General features: G+C 46.0%; 1 protein-coding gene across 1 annotated transcript in view; it reads left to right on the top strand.

Moving 5' to 3' along the window:
- Window positions 1–18,241, top strand: part of CDHR3 (cadherin related family member 3) — a 62,312-nt gene that overhangs the window by 37,058 nt on the left and 7,013 nt on the right. The window contains exons 13-18 of the mRNA XM_073331857.1: window positions 1,643–1,814; window positions 3,932–4,176; window positions 7,521–7,702; window positions 9,424–9,437; window positions 11,839–11,879; window positions 13,785–13,833. Coding sequence (XP_073187958.1) covers window positions 1,643–1,814; window positions 3,932–4,176; window positions 7,521–7,702; window positions 9,424–9,437; window positions 11,839–11,879; window positions 13,785–13,833 — 703 coding nt within the window. The remainder of the gene's footprint in view (window positions 1–1,642; window positions 1,815–3,931; window positions 4,177–7,520; window positions 7,703–9,423; window positions 9,438–11,838; window positions 11,880–13,784; window positions 13,834–18,241) is intronic.

The raw sequence follows: 18,241 nt of genomic DNA, 5'->3' as shown, positions 1-18,241 counted from the left end.
GCATAATGATTTAGGCTTGAATAGAGACTGGGAGTGGCTATTTCCCCTCATGTCCCCCCTCCCCCCGACGTTCTTGTTTAAACCCTGGATTTGTGCTGGAAATGGCCCACTTTGATTATCATACACATTGTAAGGAGAGTGATCACTTTAGATAAGCTATTACCAGCAGGAGAGTGGATTGGGGGGAGAGAAAACCTTTTGTCGTGGTAAACACCCATTTTTTCATGCTTTGTGTGTATAAAAAGATCTTCTACACTTTCCACAGTATGCATCCGATGAAGTGAGCTGTAGCTCATGAAAGCTTATGCTCAAATAAATTGGTTAGTCTCTAAGGTGCCACTAGTACTCGTTTTCTTTTTGTGAATACAGACTAACATGGCTGTTACTCTGAAACCTTTTAAATACTAGATCCCCTCCCGAGGAAGACTCACCAGGCTGCAGCAGCCAGCTGTGGGAGCCTGCAGAAAGAGTCAGAACAGGGATAGGAAAGCCAGGGGGGTGGACACAAAGACCCAGTGGTGCCCCAAATTTTCAGGTGCCTTACGCAGCTGCGTATGTTGTGTATGCCTAAGGATGGCCCTGTGTACTGTACACACTGCTTTAAGTGTATACATAAACTTACATTCACTCCTTATATGTTTCAGAGAACACCAAACTTCTGTGCATATAAACTCTTTCCTTCAGTGGTTAACATCTCTCTTTACCCCATTTTTGCATTACATTTGATTTTGCTATTCAAAAAAATTGTATTATCTCCAAGAATTTAGACCCAATTTTCCATTCCAGCCAATAACTGCTTGGTGAAGGAACAAGGAGTGTTGGGGGGAGAATGTTTACCTTCTCACTGCCCCTCATCTCCACATGGGGAAGGGTAGATCTACATGAGAAGGGCTCCCTTCATGCATAGAACAGTCATAGGATCATAGAAGATTAGGGTTGGAAGAGACCTCAGGAAGGGAGGGCCAGCACGTCCCTTGGCCCGTGCTGCTTCTCGCAGCCCCCATTGGCCTGGAGCGAACCAGGAGCGGCCAGTGGGAGCCACGATCGGCCGAACCTGCAGACGCGGCAGGTAAACAAATCGGTCCGGCCTGCCAGGGGCTTTCCCTGAACAAGCGGTGGACCAGCTTTGAGAACCACTGATCTAGTCCAACCCCCTGCTCAAAGCAGGACCAACCCCAACTAAATCATCCCAGCCAGGGCTTTGTCAAACCAGGCCTTAAAACCTCAGTTGCTGAATTATTATTAAATGTCAGGAAGCTTAATTAACATTTGTGAAGCACTTTGAGAACCTTGACTGGCTAGATCTAATAAGTGTAAAGTATTATTTTCCATTCTGACTATGACATACTTTAGGCAATTCAAAAAAATCAGAAGTCCCACATAAAAGAAAGTTCAATGTTAGAACATAATTGCCTTAATGAATCTGAGTTCTAAAGAAATATCGGTCACAACATGAGTTCATAATCTCTTGAACTTTAACATGTCCAAGGCAAAAACTAAATTAATGGACCATCCCTGCCACTCTTGTTTAACTACTGTCAATAAAAAGAATGAAGAACAAATCCTACCAGCTACTAGAGCTGGTAATATTCTGGCACAGCATACTGGAAGAATCTCACCTGATCAGCTGGCTCTCTTTCAGGTAACCATCAATGTTCTTGAAGTAAATGATGAAAAACCAGTTTGTTCAGCCAATACCTATTCATTGGCAATCCCGGTAGACCTAGCTGTTGGGACCAACATTGAGGGTTTCAGGATAGAGTGTGTTGATCGCGATTCTAGTCCCAGATCTTTCCGGTACTTCATTAATTCAGGTACTGCACTTGTTTGACTCTTGAATGTCATTGTTACATGCCTGGTGCATGGGGAAAATGCTTGGATATAGACAGTCCATTTGATTTTGTGAACAAAAAAGTCTAGTACATGTTACATGCTAATGCTGATATTGGCTAGGGTTTAATAAGATGGTGATAGACAGGCACTTTAGAAATAACTTAAAGATTAGCTAGTGAGAGCTTCCATTTAAATTAATGGCAAAACTCACATTGACTCACTGGAGCCAGCCAGACTGCTACTCCTCTTGTACACAGGGACAAGTTGTACTTTCAATTATAACAGGTACACTGGAAAAACCCCAGTGGACTTAATGAAGTTCCAGGATTTCAGATTTCTATCAGTGTAACAGAGTGGAATTTGGGGCACTGCTCCAAACTGCTCGACAAAACTTGTGTCCTAACTCCATGCTGTACTCATTAAAATCCCTTTGTAAGAACGTGTGCTTGGACACAAAAATCAATTATAAGCCAGGTGCTGAGACATTTGGTGTTGCCTCATTTCACAAAAAGGGAGCCATTTGAACTTAGGAAAAACTTCTGCTTTTGAGGCAGTAGCTGAGAATGGGGTAATGATTAAACAGGTGATGCAGACAAATATCTTAAGCAGAGAGGGTGAGAGCCTCACCCCCACTCCAGTCCCTTTATACAACATAAAAGGCTCAGAGTAGCATAAAGGGGCTCTAAAAGCCCTGGTCCTGGCCATGGGATGGGTCTCCTGGTGCAGGCTCTGAGGAAAGAATGGTAAGGCTGTCTTCCGAGGACAAAGCCTTGTATAGGGGACATGCAGGGGATGAAGCTGGGAGCGAAAGAGGCATGTCAATTGGTGGGTCTCCACAGATACAAGGTAGTGCTGAGACCCATAGTGCAGCCATAGGGATGCTGCTTAAGGCCTGGGCTACACTAGAAAATGAGATCAGCAGAACTACGTCACTCAGGAGTGTGAAAAATCCACAAACCTGAGTGGCGTAGTTAAGACAACCTATGTCCCCATGTAGACAGCGCTAAGCCAGTGGAAGAATTCCATCTCTCGGGGAAGTGGATTAGCTATGCTGATGGAAGAATCCCTCCCATCAGCGTAGGTAGTGTCTACGCTGAAGTGCTACAGTGGTGTAGTTATGCTGTTGTAATGTTTTAAGTGTAGACAAGCCCTAAATTAAGCCGGTGACCCAGAACAGCCCAGGATTGGGAGGGCACAAAAAGATGTCTTAAAGCCACCTCAGGAAGTCATCTAGTCCAACACCCTACTCAGTACAGGACCAACCCCATCTAAATCATCCCATTGTCAAGCTGGGCCTTAAAAACCTCTAAGGATGGAGATTCCACCACCTCCGTAGGCAACCAATTCCAGTGCTTCACCACTCTCCTAGTGAAATAGTTTTTCCTAATATCCAGCCTAGACCTCCCTCACTGCAACTTGAGACCATTACTCCTTGTTCTGTCATCTGTCACCACTGAGAACAGCCTAGCTCCATCCTCTTTGGAAACCCCCTTTCAGGTAGTTGAAGGCTGCTATCAAATCCTCCCCTTCCCCCTACTCTTCTCTTCTGCAGACTAAATAAGCCCAGTTCCCTTAGCCTCTCCTCATAAGTCATGTGCCCTAGCTCCCTAATCATTTTCATTGCCCTCTGCTGGACTCTCTCCAATTTGTCCACATCCTTTCTGTAATGGGGGGCCCAAAACTGGACGCAGCACTCCAGATGTGGCCTCCCCAGCGCCGAATAATCACTTCCCTCGATCTTCTGGCAGTGCTCCTACTAATGCAGCCAAATATGCCATTAGCCTTCTTGGTTACAAGGGCACACTGTTGACTCATATCCAGCTTCTCATCCACTGTAATCCCCAGGTCCTTTTCTGCAGAACTGCCGCTTATCCAGTTGGTCCCCAGCCTGTAGCGGTGCATGGGATTTTTCCATCCTAAGTGCAGGACTCTGCACTTGTCCTTGTTGAACCTCATCAGATTTCTTTTGGCCCAATCCTCCAATTTGTCTAGGTCACTCTGGACCCTATCCCTACCCTCCAGCATATCTACCTCTCCTCCCAGTTTAGTGTCATCCGCAAACTTAGTTTTATGTGGATTTTTTTGCTTCTACTTTTAGGTAACGTGAATAATCATTTCACTTTTTCACCAAGTGCTGGCTCCAACATCTCTCAGTTGATTCTTGCATCTAGATTTGACTATGACAGTGGTTTGGATAGAATCTGGGACTACAGACTGCGCGTCTATATAACAGATGACAATTTGCTGTCAAGTTCGAACAGAGCTACAGCCCTCATCGAAACTGGGACAGTGACATTAAGCATCAAAGTTATCCCAAACCCAACTACTACCATCACTACTACAGTAAGTTCACTGAAATTCTGAATCTTCAACTTAATTCTGTGGCTGTTGCATGGGGGATCTGTGTGGGACAATTAAAACAACGGACGGTAAGTGCACTCAAAAGAACACAAGAATTACTGTGGGCCCAATCCTAGGCAAGGGTAAGCATCTTCCGCTTACAGTGAAGTCAGTGGGAGACAGGGAGCTCAGTGTCTTGCAGGATTGGACCCATATACAAACCCATAATGTTTATTTAACTTTCTACAACAAAAAAGGCACCTACCCAAAGGTCCAGGTACCCTGCCATCACCTAAGATCATAGCCAATACAAGAAAGCATCCCAAAGCCTATCCCCTTGTCAAAATATCAAGCCATAATAAAATAATTGATTAAAAATACCCCATTCTGCAACATACTCTAAATGCCATCCCCTCTAACTCCCACTCTCCCTGAAAGCCTGAGAAAACAGATGGGCCCTGCCTGAGCCTTGGAGCCTACCATGGGGAGACTGTTAGAGCAGACAATTGAGAAGTTATAGACGTTGGCAGCTGCATTGATAAGGAGAGAGCAGGAGTTAACCTTTGCCTGGGATATTAACTTTTCTTCACGCATTTCTCAGAGACTGGTTTTTGGTTCCTAGCTATACACTGCTTTGGCTGACTCACACATCTGTATGTTTCTCTAATGATGGAATACACAAATTAATTAATACACAGATTAATCTTTGTGTGTGAAGATCGAAAAAAGGTAGCACAAAACTAGCTTTCAAACAGCCAGAAGGGATATTTCTCCATCACTTGGATCACCCAAATATTACACCCAGTGACTGTCTACACCTCTCGCATATCCCACTCACCCTCATCCAATGTTTCTTCTGTTTCAAACACACAAAGCTGCAAAGAAACGCTAAGTGTGGGATGGAGCCTTTGGTCAATGCCCTACATATGCAGTGGGAGTTTAGCCACTGGGCCCCCGGGGCCCAGGCCAACTGGGGGGCCCTGGCTTCAGCCACCTGGCGGGTGGGGCGGGGGAAGCCCCGCCCAGCATCCCCAACCCCATCCCTGACAGAAGCTACAGGATAGGGGAAGCCCACCCCCAGGTCCTCAGACTGCGTCCCTGGTAGAAGCTGCGGGACAGGGGAAACCCCACAGCACCCCCCCACACCTTGACCCTGTCCCTGGCAGAAGCCGCGGGATGGGGGAAAACCCTGCAGTGCCCCACCCCCATCCCAGCAGAAGCCAGGGACAGGGGAAGCCCCCTCAGTACCCTGACCCCATCTCTGGAAGAAGTCACAGGACGGCAGGGGGAGCACCTGTGCCTGACCCCGCTCTCCGGCAGAAACACCAGGCGAGAGAAGCCCCAGCACCCCGACCCTGTTCCCCCCCCCAGAAGCATGGGAGGTGATAGGGGAAGCCCCAGCACCCAGACCCCTACTGCGCTCCTGGGAGCTCTCACTCCCTGCTGCAGCCTGGGGCTGTGTCACAGGGACAGAGCTTCTCCCATCTTGGGGCCACCGTGGGGGCGGGGCAGAAAAGAGCAAACGGGTTGTGGGACTGGCGGAATGGGGGGGACCCTGGGTGGAACAGGGGTGTGGTCCCAGGGAAGGGGCAAAAAAGGGTGGGGCTGCGGGTGGGGCTGCAGACAGAAGGGATGCCTAGGGGCCCCCTCACTTACTCTGGCCCAGGGAAACCTTAATCCACCTTTGTATATATGGGATGGTCCATAGCTGAGCCACTTCAGGAAGAACTGTGGTTCAGAGTCACAATTCTTTCCCTGTCTCCATCACTTCCCCCAGAGGAAGGCAATTTGTGCCAGCACTTTACCAGATGCAGTTTGCTTCTGTCATCCTGCGCCATGTCAGCTCTACTGGCTGGTGTTTTAAAAAAGAGGGGTGTGCAGCCACGGGTCTCCCCCATTCTTCACCCCTCTCTGCCCCCCTGCTTGCTGGCATCAGTCCCTACTCTCCCCAGCACACCTGAACCAAGATGTGGGGAGGTTGCAGAGGGTGGACGAGGGAGTGGAATCTTACATGCTGTGCCCTTAGTAAACCCACAGATGAGCCAAGTAGACACAGGCCTGGATCAGAAACCCAGAATCTCACACATGGAATGTTTGAAATCACAAGAGCTTTGCTTTGAAAATGCCTGGATCCAAACTTCCTAACGGACTCCTATCTCTAGTAATATACAAAAATACCCTGTAGTGAATGAGTTAAGATTTCCACACCCACCAAACTATAGAAATCAGATGTTAAACTGCTTACCGGTACTTACTCTCTACCCCTTCTCCCACAGCCACACACTTTACTATTACCACAAACTACCACGCACCACAGATCACCTATCATAACCCCAATTCTGCTTCCCTCATGCTACTAGCCTCCTAGCAATAAGGAATAGCCAGAAACCCTGATGAATTTAGTGCAGAGAGCAATCAAAAATTTAATGAAAACTATATAGGAAACTCAAAGGCAATGAAAATGAATAGTGTAAAATTTCACACAGAAAGGATTCCGCAGTAGAGAAAAAACAATAATTTATGCTCCATGTTATGCCCGTTTCAAAATACAACCTTAACAATGGATCTGTTAACTCCTTAATAATGGGCCAAATCAAAACTCTGTTTCTGAATACCTCTCATTTGGGGGGACCTCCGATATAGCTCACAACTTTGTGTTTAGGCTTTTTTCTAGAGCCAAGGAAGGTCACATGAGAATTTGGGGTTTCACCTATTTTTATGTAATGTATTGTAACAGTATTCCTACTACATTGGCATTGAACTGCATACAATGGTAGTGCTTTAAAACTTTCCAGTTTTGCCTTAGATAACTAGAAACTATTACCTCAACACTGGGCAGCATTTCCTGTACTTCCATATACTAAGATAGTGAGGTAGAAAGTTCTCGTTGTCTAAGGGTATATCTTCACTGCAGTCGGGAGATGGGATTGCAGCATGGGTAAACATACCTGAGCTAGCTAGATCAAACCTAGCTCAAGTAACAATCTCAGTGGAGGAGGCAGCAGTCTAAGATAGGCTACCTTCTTGAGTACCACCCCGCCCAGGACTCTGGGTACATATTTAAATGGCTAGGGGCTGTGCCACCATCCCTGCTGCTGCAGCCACACTGATATTGTTACTCAAGCTAGCTTCAAGGTTAGCTAGGATATGCCTACACATGCTGCAGTCACACCTCCTGAGTGCAGTGTAGACATACCCTAAGGCAATCCAAAGTTTTTAAACACACGTATGCATGTTTTACTATAAAATACAGGAGCACAATCAGAAACATACTTTCTACACTAGTTGTCAACAAAATTCAGTTTGCAGCATTTAAGAACCTTTTCTGTTTTATTTTTTTTTCAAAGCCTGCCATTACACTTCTGATCAGAACAGAAAATATTTATTCTGAATCAGCTTGGTATGTGCCGTTCCTCATTTCTGTTGGCAGCATGCTACTGCTTGGACTGCTTGGATACCTATCCTTCCTGCTGGCAAAATATATCCGTACCTACTGTCCACCAAAACCCAAAACAAATAAAAGAGCACTGTAAGTAACCAAAAAAAGAACATAAACACTAGTTTCCTTGAGAAATAGTGAGTTTGTTATTACTATTGAGAAATACCCACTACTTATAAAGACAACTTGAAACTCTGAGAGTTAATGGAATTTATACTTTGAATATTTTAGAGCAATGTGTCATTTGCTGTAATAAACTTTACTAGTTGTTGGAATAAGATGTTGATTCTTTAAAGAGATAGTCAAATCAAAATGACATAGAAACCCTTGGTGGATTTACTGATACTTTAGCAAATGCTTTAGCTGAACATCACTAGCAGAAATAATAATAATCGTAATTACTAAATGTTTATTGTTACCACCAGAAGTCCCAATCAGGATCATGGCCCAATTGTGCTCAAATCTTTCAGAATGAGAGATAACTTAGGCTATGTTTTAGTCATGGGTACTTTTAGTAAAAGTCACGGACAGGTCATGGGCAGTAAACAAAAATTCACGGCCCGTGACCTGTCTGTGACTTGTACTATTACCCAAAACTAAAACTTGGCCTGGGGCCTGTGGGTGCTTGGGGTGGGGGTGGGTAGTCTGGGGGTGCTGGCCCTTGACCTGTGCTGGTGCTGGGGGAGGGGTGGGGGGCGGGTGCTGGCACGCAGCCCGGGACCCGCGCTGGTGCTGGGGGGGGAGAAGGAAGGGGGGTTTGGCAGTTGGCAGGGCTGATAGAGTCCCTACCTGGCTCCCCGTGTCCCTGCAGCTCCTAGAGGCCAGGGGGTCACCGCGCACTACCCCTGCCGAGCTTTGGATCTGTAGCTCCCATTGGCCGGGAACCGCAACCAATGGGAACTGCGGGGGTGGTGCCTGCAAGCAGGGACAGCGCACAGAGCCCCCTGGCCCTTCCGCCTTAGTCAGGAGTTGCAGGGTCATCCCGGCTGTTTCCAGGTAAGCACCACCTGTTCCCCACCAGGTAAGCACCTCCCCACATCCCAATCTCCTGCCCCAGCCCTGAGGCCCCCTCCCACACTACTGCTGCTGCTGGCCCAGGGGCTGCCTCAGTAGCTCCTCAGACAGCTGCATCGGCTGCTGCAAAAGTCACGAAGGCCATGGAAAGTCACGCAATACATGACTCCCATGACTGACCCGCAGCCTTAGAGATAACCTATGAACTGCAAGATATTGTTACTATTCTAGAGGTGTATGCAAGGAGTTTAGCAATGTGTGGTAGAAATGACAAATGGATACAGTGGCATATAATATGGCTATTGTTATTATTTATTAATTGGTGACAATGATTCATCGAGACTCATGATCTCCTGTTAAAAAGCAATCTTGATATTTTCAAGTCACATTTTAAACCTTTCAAATATTTTAAAAGATATTAGCTCAGCCCTAGTATTGGATGGGGAGTGTAGTTTTTTTAAAGTATAATTTTGGGGGGTTGTATAACTCCACCATGCTCTTACTGATAAGATTAAAAATATATATATACAGCCATTCTTTTGGGAGTCGCAAAAACAATATTCAGGGCTGTTTTACTGCTTCTGGTAGCTCAATAGCAGGAGTTAATAGTGCTGAGGCGCAGCAGAACAAACATGCCCAAACTAAACAAACCGAAAAAGGTCAAACACAAGAAAATATCCTGTTTGCCAAATCAAAAAAGAACAGGATTTCTTAGGGCTAGAACTGGAACATGATATTTTTGTAGGCATAGGTATTGCATATTTTACTATATTGATGACTTTATATTTTTATTATAGGAAAACCACACCAGGTATGTATCTTTTTTTAATGCTTTCATTACTTCTTAAGAACAAGCGCACCACTTACTAAGCTGCATCTCCTCTAGCAGCTAGGGGTGTAATTCCCAGCTCCTGTACACATACGCTAGCTCTCATCTGAGTTAGCGTGCTGAAAGTAGCACGGTAGCGGTAGTAACATGGAGAGTGGCAGCAGTGGCATGGGCTTGCTGTGCTGGGAGCGTATTCCCGGGGATCAGCTGGGTTTGTACTTTGTACCTCTGGTAGCTTGCGTTGCTACTGCTGTTGCCCATGCTGCCATGGCTATGCAACTATTTTTAGCATGCTAGTTCAGATGAGAGCTAGCACTAGTAGGTGTATGCAAGCTGGGAATCACACCCCGAGGTTGTAGGGGAGACGTAGCCTTAGTCAGAGAAATTTGTAATTCCATTTTCAGATAAATAATCCATGTACTGACCTATGTATTGAGCTCAATACAGGGATAACTGGGTAAAATTATATGGCCTGTGCCAATACAAGTCACAATAGATGGTCTAATGGTCCCTTCTGGTCTTAAAAATCTATGAAAATGTCTAGTGCTCTGGCATGGTGGGGCAGGAATTTATTAATTATTTTCCAACTAGCCTTACCAGCACTCTACATTAGTTCAATCTCCTAAATACAGTTTGAGCTGACTCAGCAACAACCAGCTTTTGGACACCGCACACACAACCAGGCCATCCCAATTTGGAAGCCATGATTCTCACCTATAACAAGTTTCAGAGTAGCAGCCGTGTTAGTCTGCATCTGCAAAAAGAAAAGGAGGACTTGTGGCACCTTAGAGACTAACCAATTTAATTGAGCATAAGCTTTCGTGAGCTACAGCTCACTTCATCGGGGAACATCCGATGCAGTGAGCTGTAGCTCACGAAAGCTTATGCTCAAATAAATTGGTTAGTCTCTAAGGTGCCACAAGTCCTCCTTTTCTTTTTACCTATAACAAGTGATTTTGGGTGCCTGGTTTGAGACACTTAGAGGTGCCTGGTTTTTCAGAGGCTGGATGCCTGGTACTTTCTGAAAAATTGGGTCCCTTCAAGTTGCCTCAAGTTGAGCCCCAAAAGTTGAGTTGGTAGGGCGGAAAAGGAAGATGGTTTGAAGTAATTTTTCAGGCTCAGACCCATCTGTAGTAATTATACATTTTAGGCCATCACATGCCAACCACCAGAGCCTGTTGGTGGCGGGAGGTGTTGTTTGAAGGGAGATTAAAAAAAAGCCTCAAAGGAGGGAACAAAAATGGAAATGCAGAAATATAGAGGCAGCATGCACCCTTGAAACTGGGCAGCATCCATGGATCTGTGCTGTAGAGAAGCCCAGTCTCCCTACTGTTGGCGCTGACTCTGTGTGTGCTCCAGGGCTGGAGCACCCACAGAAAAAAAAAAGTGGGTGCTGAATCCCCTATCAGTGCCTCCCCCTTCTCCCAGCACCTCTTGCCTGCTGGCAGCCCCGCCAATAAGCACCTCCCCCTCCTTCCTGCCCACCATGGATCAGCTGTTCTGCAGCATGCAGGAGGCACTGGGGTGGGGGGAGAGAAGGCGCTGATTGGCGGGGCATGCTCGGCGGAGGGGTCGGAATGGGTCAAGAAGAGGCAGGGTGGGGTTGTGGCTGTGGGGGAAGGGGTGGAGCCAGGGGAGCACCCCCCCGGCATATTAGAAAGTTGGCGCCTATACTCTCTTCTAACTCAGAATGAGTGAAAATGGGGGTTGGGTGCGGGAAAGAGATTGCAAATATCCAATCCATTTTACAAATCAGAATGTTGCTTGATTGGGTTTGCAACACTTTCTTGTTTTGGCTTTCATGAACTTGCAAGTGCATAAGCTTTACAAGTGCAAATACTCATGAAAGCTACATTTTAGTTCAAATATTCCCCACAGGTAAAATTTACTCTCCTGTAGAGGGCCAGTGCAAGGACTTTGCAGCAGCTGTATCCTCAGAATATGGCTTGATTGGGAGGTCAGTTGTGCATAGCCCTAGTGCTGTCTGTCTGCACAGAGGGGAATTTCATCCCCAAAGCAAATTATTCACTCTTCAAAGGTGTGAATAATTTTGAATAAAGAATACATGTCAATTTCTAAATCTGTTCAAACAATCAATGGAAAGTAAAATTCATTGAGGAAAATTATTTGTGGCAAAATATTCACCTCTACTTCTAGGGCAAGATTGTCAAGTGTGATTAGCAATTTTGGGTGCCCAACCTGAAATACCTCAAAGGGCTCTGATTCTCAGAAAGTTCTGATCATCTGTCCTGTGAAAGTCAGGCTCTTCTTTTAAAAGGTGTCTCAAACTCACTCATCACTTTTGAAAATCTTGGCTTTAATGTCTGTTTATCACAGTCAAAAAAATTCTGATTTCTTACAATGTACATTTCATTTCCTGTAGAAAAGAAGAAAGTTAAGAAAGAAGAGGTTTGGGTAAGTACTGTAAGTCACAAACTAAAGTAAGTGTTTGGCCCACACCAGTCCTAAAGTATGGTCACAGAACCTGTGGAATTTTTGTATGATGCCAATGAGGGAGATTGCAAGGTAGAATTCTTGGCATAGTTTGTTTCTGCCACTATACATGTTTTCTACAAACCCACTATTTCAAAAATATTGAATAGTGCTATTTTTTAATTGTAGACATATCCTAGTGGTTTTTTCATATATACAGACTGAGAATTGGAAGCCATCACTAGAAATACTAATGGGAATTTTAGCAAGTGGATCAATGATGCCATATTAGATTCTGGTCCCACAGATCTTATCAGCCAATGAGAGTCTGGTCTAAACAAGGACTGTAGGATTATTATTAATATAACAGTAACACTCAGATTCCAGCTCAGACTGGCGCTCTGTTGTGCTAGATGCTGTACATATATAAGTGACAATCCCTTCCCTAAAGAGTTTACAACCTAAAGAGAGAAGACAGGTAAAGAGTAGGAAGGGAAACAGAGAGAAGTGATTTGCCCAGGATCACACAGTAGGTCAATAGTAGAGATGGGAATGGGTGCAAGTCCCGACTCCCAGTCTGGAGCCCAATCTGCTAAGCATGAAGCTCCTTATCCACCAACAGTGTTTTATAGAGGAGGGGTGAAATCCAGGCTTGATTAAAGTCAATGGCAAAACTCCCATTGAGTTTAGTGGGGCCAGGATTTCACCCAGATCCCTGCCTGAACGGAGTTACAACCAAGACAGACACACAAAATACAGTGAGTAACGGGATTCAGTGGGAAGCAGAGTGACTGAATGGTGACACTTAGCAGGGTTTGTTAGGTCCATAATTTGTTTGTGGGCCTTTAGGGTAAGGATTTTCAACCGTCTAGCTTGTTACCTTCCTACCTGAGGAAAGGATTACGGTGAAGGGCATTTTGATTTATGGAGGGATTGGATGAGGAGATGGAAATGGGGTGAACCAGGTCAGGGTTTTTATTTAGTGACTTTGGAAAAACAAACCAATATGACCTGTTAAATCTGGCCCAATATGTGATATTAAACACTGAGAAAGCAGGCACTGAAAAGAAGGAATCTTGAGCTATTCAGGCTACACAATGCTGTCATTTGGGCTGGTCGAAAATTTTCCATCGAAGTTGCTTTAGAAGGGAATTGGTTTTTCAACTAAAGCAAACATGGTTCATGAAAAATTTTGTTTCCGTGATATATTTTGACTTTTCATTATAACAAACAAAAACACCCAAATATCAAAATGTTTTTGGCCAAAACCTGAAAATGTTCTATTCAGAAATCCCACTGTGGTGCCTCTTGGGAGTTGTAGTTCAGGTGCATCATCCCCCACAGTCACCTCCATGGACTGGGCTCCCCAGCCAGACTACATTTTCCATCCTCCTATATCAGACACAAGAGAGGTGGAGTCACGGGGGTCAGAAAGGAGATTATTATCCGAAGGCCAAGCAGAAGGAGAACAACAAAAGGCCTATTTCTCCATTCAAACCAATTTTACACGGTGTAACTTCATTGACTTCAACAGCGTTACTCCTGACCAGAAGCAGTGTAACTGAGGGGAGACTCAAGTTCTAAATTTTTTAGTTCTGATATGATGCAGCAAAATGACGTGATTAATTCCAGGTAAGAGAGACTTGCGTACTTCTAACATGACATTTGGAGTCATTTAGAAGGTCAGACCCTATTAATTCTCCTTTAAACATTTGGTAGCAACACCCTAAGTCACAATGACTTTTGTTGTCAGTTCTGATTAAACTCACCCTAATGCAACATGCGGGTCATATAAATCTGCTTCAATCCATGTAGGTAAAAATGTCCAAGTCACTGCTACTCCTCCTTCTTTAATTATTTCACAGGTTTGATTTCACATTGTGTGTCTCTTCATAGGAAATGACCAGGATAAACACCGTCTTTGATGGAGAAGCCACAGATCCAGGTAAGGAAAAATTAAAAGTGAATTTAAATGTTTGGCTAGAAATAAACTGGATTGGTTACCTTGTAGCAGCCCCACAACTTATTGTGTACAAATATATGACATGTCCTTTCCTTAGGCTTTCCAGACTACCTTAGCTCTAAAGCAACAAGGTGGGTGAGGTAATAGCTTTTATTGGACCAACTTCTGTTGGTGAGAGATACAAGCTTTCATACAATCATAGAATAACAGAGTTGGAAGGGACCTCTAGAGGCCATCTAGTTCAACCCGCTGCTCAGAGCAGGACCAATCCCAACTAAATCATCCCAGCCAGGGCTTTGTCAAGCCTGACCTTAAAAACTTCTAAGGAAGGGGATTCCACCACCTCCCTAGGTAACGCATTGCAGTGTTTCACCACCCTCCTAGTGAAAAAGTTTTTCCAACCTAAACCTCCCCCACTGCAACTTGAGACCATTACTCCTTGTCCTGTCATCTGCTATCACTGAGAATAGTCTAGATCCATCCTCTTTGGATCCACCTTTCAGGTAGTTAAAAGCAGCTATCAAATCCCCCCTCATTCTTCTCTTCCGTAGACTAAACAATCCCAGTTCCCTCAGCCTCTCCTCATAACTCATGTGTTCCAGTCCCCTAATCATTTTTGTAGCCCTTCACTGGACTCTCTCCAATTTCTCCACATCCTTCTTGTAGTGTGGGGCCCAAAACTGGACACACTACTCCAGATAAGGCCTCACTAATGTTGAATAGAGGGGAACGATCACATCCCTCGATCTGCTGGCAATGCCCCTACTTATACACCCCAAAATGCCATTGGCCTTCTTGGCAACAAGGGCACACTGTTGACTCATATCCAGCTTCTCGTCCACTGTCACCCCTAGGTCCCTCTCTGCAGAACTGCTGCCTAGCCATTCGATCCCTAGTCTGTAGCGGTGCATTGGATTCTTCCGTCCTAAGTGCAGGACTCTGCACTTGTCCTTGTTGAACCTCATCAGATTTCTTTTGGCCCAATCCTCCAATTTGTCTAGGTCCCTCTCTATCCTATCCCTACCCTCCAGCATATCTACCACTCCTCCCAGTTTAGTGTCATCCGCAAACTTGCTGAGGGTGCAATCCACACCATCCTCCAGATCATTAATGAAGATATTGAACAAAACCGGCCCCAGGACCGACCCTTGGGGCACTCCGCTAGATACCGGCTGCCAACTAGACATGGAGCCATTGATCACTACCCGTTGAGCCCGACAATCTTGTCAACTTTCTACCCACCTTGTAGTGCATTCATCCAGCCCATACTTCTTTAACTTGCTGACAAGAATACTGTGGGAGACAGTGTCAAAAGCTTTGCTAAAGTCGAGGAATAACATGTCCACTGCTTTCCCTTCATTCACAGAACCAGTTATCTCATCATAGAAGGCAATTAGATTAGTCAAGCATGACTTTCCCTTGGTGAATCCATACTGACTGTTCCTGATCACTTTCCTCTCGTCTAAGTGCTTCAGAATTGATTCCCTGAGGACACGCTCCATGATTTTTCCGGGGACTGAGGTGAGGCTGACCGGCCTGTAGTTCCCAGGATCATCCTTCTTCCGTTTTTTAAAGATGGGCACTACATTAGCCTTTTTCCAATCTTCCGGGACTTCCCCGGATCGCCATGAGTTTTCAAAGATAATGGCTAATAGCTCTGCAATCACATCCGCCAATTCCTTTAGCACTCTCGGATGCAACGCATCCGGCCCCATGGACTCGTGCACGTCCAGTTTTCTAAATAGTCCCGAACCATTTCTTCCTTCACAGAGGGCTGGCTACCTGCTCTCCATGCTGTGCTGCCCAGTGCAGTAGTCTGGGAGCTGACCTTGTTCATGAAGACAGAGGCAAAAAAAGCATCGAGTACATTAGCTTTTTCCACATCCTCTGTCACTAGGTTGCCTCCCTCATTCATTAAGGGGCCCACACTTTCCTTGGCTTTCTTCTTATTGCCAACATACCTGAAGAAACCCTTCTTGTTACTCCTAACATCCCTCGCTAGCTGCAACTCCAGGTGTGATTTAGCCTTCCTGATTCCATTCCTACATGCCTGAGCAATATTTAAATACTCATCCCTGGTCATTTGTCCAATCTTCCACTTCGTGTAAGCCTCTTTTTTGTGTTTAAGATCAGCAAGGATTTCACTGTTAAGCCAAGTTGGTCGCCTGCCATATTTACTATTCTTTCTATACATCGGGATGGTTTGTCCCTGTAACCTCAATAAGGATTCTTTAAAATACAGCCAGCTCTCTTGGACTCCTTTCTCCCTCATGTTATTCTCCCAGGGGATCTTGCCCATCAGTTCCCTGAGAGAGTCAAAGTCTGCTTTTCTGAAGTCCAGGGTCCGTATTCTGCTGCTTTCCTTTCTTCCTTGTGTCAGGATCCTGAACTCTACCATCTCATGGTCACTGCCTCCCAAGTTCCCATCCACTTTTGCTTCCCCTACTAATTCTTCCCGGTTTGTGAGCAGCAGGTCAAGAAGAGCTCCGCCCCTAGTTGGTTCCTCCAGCACTTGCACCAGGAAATTGTCCCCTACACTTTCCAAAATCTTCCTGGATTGTCTGTGCACCGCTGTATTGCTCTCCCAGCAGATACCAGGATGATTGAAGTCACCCATGAGAACCAGGGCCTGCGATCTAGTAGCTTCTGCGACTTGCCGGAAAAAAGACTCGTCCACCGCATCCCCCTGGTCCGGTGGTCTATAGCAGACTCCCACCATGACATCACCCTTGTTGCTCAGGCTTCTAAACTTAATCCAGAGACTCTCAGGTTTTTCTGCAGTTTCATACTTGAGCTCTGAGCAGTCATACTGCTGCCTTACATACAGTGCAACTCCCCCCACCTTTTCTGGCCTCCCTGTCCTTCCTGAACAGTTTATACCCATCCATGAAAGTACTCCAGTCATGCGAGTTATCCCACCGAGTCTCCGTTATTCCAATCACATCATAATTCCCTGACTTTGCCAGGATCTCCAGTTCTCCCTGCTTGTTTCCCAGGCTTTGTGCATTTGTATATAGGCACTTGAGATGTACTGAGAACGAGGAGCGATCAGCGGGTTGAGGCAGGAGCCCTCCCCTCTCACACGCTCCTGCTCGTGCTTCCTCCTGGTATCCCGCTTCCCCACTTACCTCAGGGCTTTGGTCTCCTTCCCCCGGTAAACCTAGTTTAAAGCCCTCCTCACTAGGTTAGCCAGCCTGCATGCGAAGATGCTCTTCCCTCTCTTCGTTAAGTGGAGCCCGTCTCTGCCTAGCACTCCTCCTTCTTGGAACACCATCCCATGGTCGAAGAATCCAAAGCCTTCTCTCCGACACCACCTGCGTAGCCATTCATTGACTTCCATGATTCAACGATCCCTACCCCGGCCTTTTCCTTCCATGGGGAGGATGAACGAGAACACCACTTGCGCCTCATACTCCTTTATCCTCCTTCCCAGAGCCACGTAGTCTGCAGTGATCCACTCAAGGTCATTCTTGGCAGTATCATTGGTGCCCACATGGAATGGCAGGAAGGGGTAGCGGTCCGAGGGCTTGATGAGTCTCGGCAGACTCTCCGTCACATCGCGAATCTTAGCCCCTGGCAAGCAGCAGACTTCTCTATTTTCCCGGTCAGGGCAGCAGATAGATGACTCAGTCCCCTTGAGGAGAGTGTCCCCGACCACTACCACCCGCCTCCTTTTCTTGGGAGTGGTGGTCATGGAACCCGCAACCTTAGGACAGTGCATCTCATGCCTTTCAACTGGTGGAGTCTCCTTCTGCTCCCTTCCCTCAGACGTATCATCTGGGCCACTCCCTGCTATGGTACCTGTGGAGCTTTCAAGCTGCACAGTGCTCTTCCTCTTCCCAAGTAGCTCGAAAGCTTCTCTCTCACACAAACTGAAGTTGGTCCAATAAAAAAGATATTACTTCACCCACCTTGTCTTTGTAATATCTTGGGACTGACATGGCTCTGTGAACAATGTCTACAAACGTTACATCTAAATGTGACGAATACAAAGCTGTTTGGGCTCAGGCTCTAGCTACAGAGTTCAGAGGGTCTGAAATGCACCACAGTGGGATGACATTTGTGCTATGCCCTGACTTAAATGTTATACTGCAGTACAACGTTGCAGGGGCAGCGGAGATATATGTGCTCACTAGGAGTGCGTTCCTGCAGCCTGGCGGAGGATGGCTGTGTTGGCAGGTGCGTGCCGGTTGAAAATGAAAACTGCCACGCACACTAGGGTTATTCCCAGAGCGGGTGCTCTTTGGGATGAATGAGCACATCTTGGGGACAGTGCCACAACATCCCACCTGCCAGACTTGGATTCATAAGTGCTCAGTTCAGCAGACTCAAGAGGAGCTGGGTCAGGTGTCCTGCAAACTCCACTGGTGCAATAACTAAACCTTGCATG

The sequence above is a fragment of the Lepidochelys kempii genome, chromosome 1 (genome assembly GCF_965140265.1).
Source record: "Lepidochelys kempii isolate rLepKem1 chromosome 1, rLepKem1.hap2, whole genome shotgun sequence".
Classification (NCBI taxonomy): Eukaryota; Metazoa; Chordata; order Testudines; family Cheloniidae; genus Lepidochelys; species Lepidochelys kempii.
This window is presented reverse-complemented; position numbering and strand designations above follow the sequence as displayed.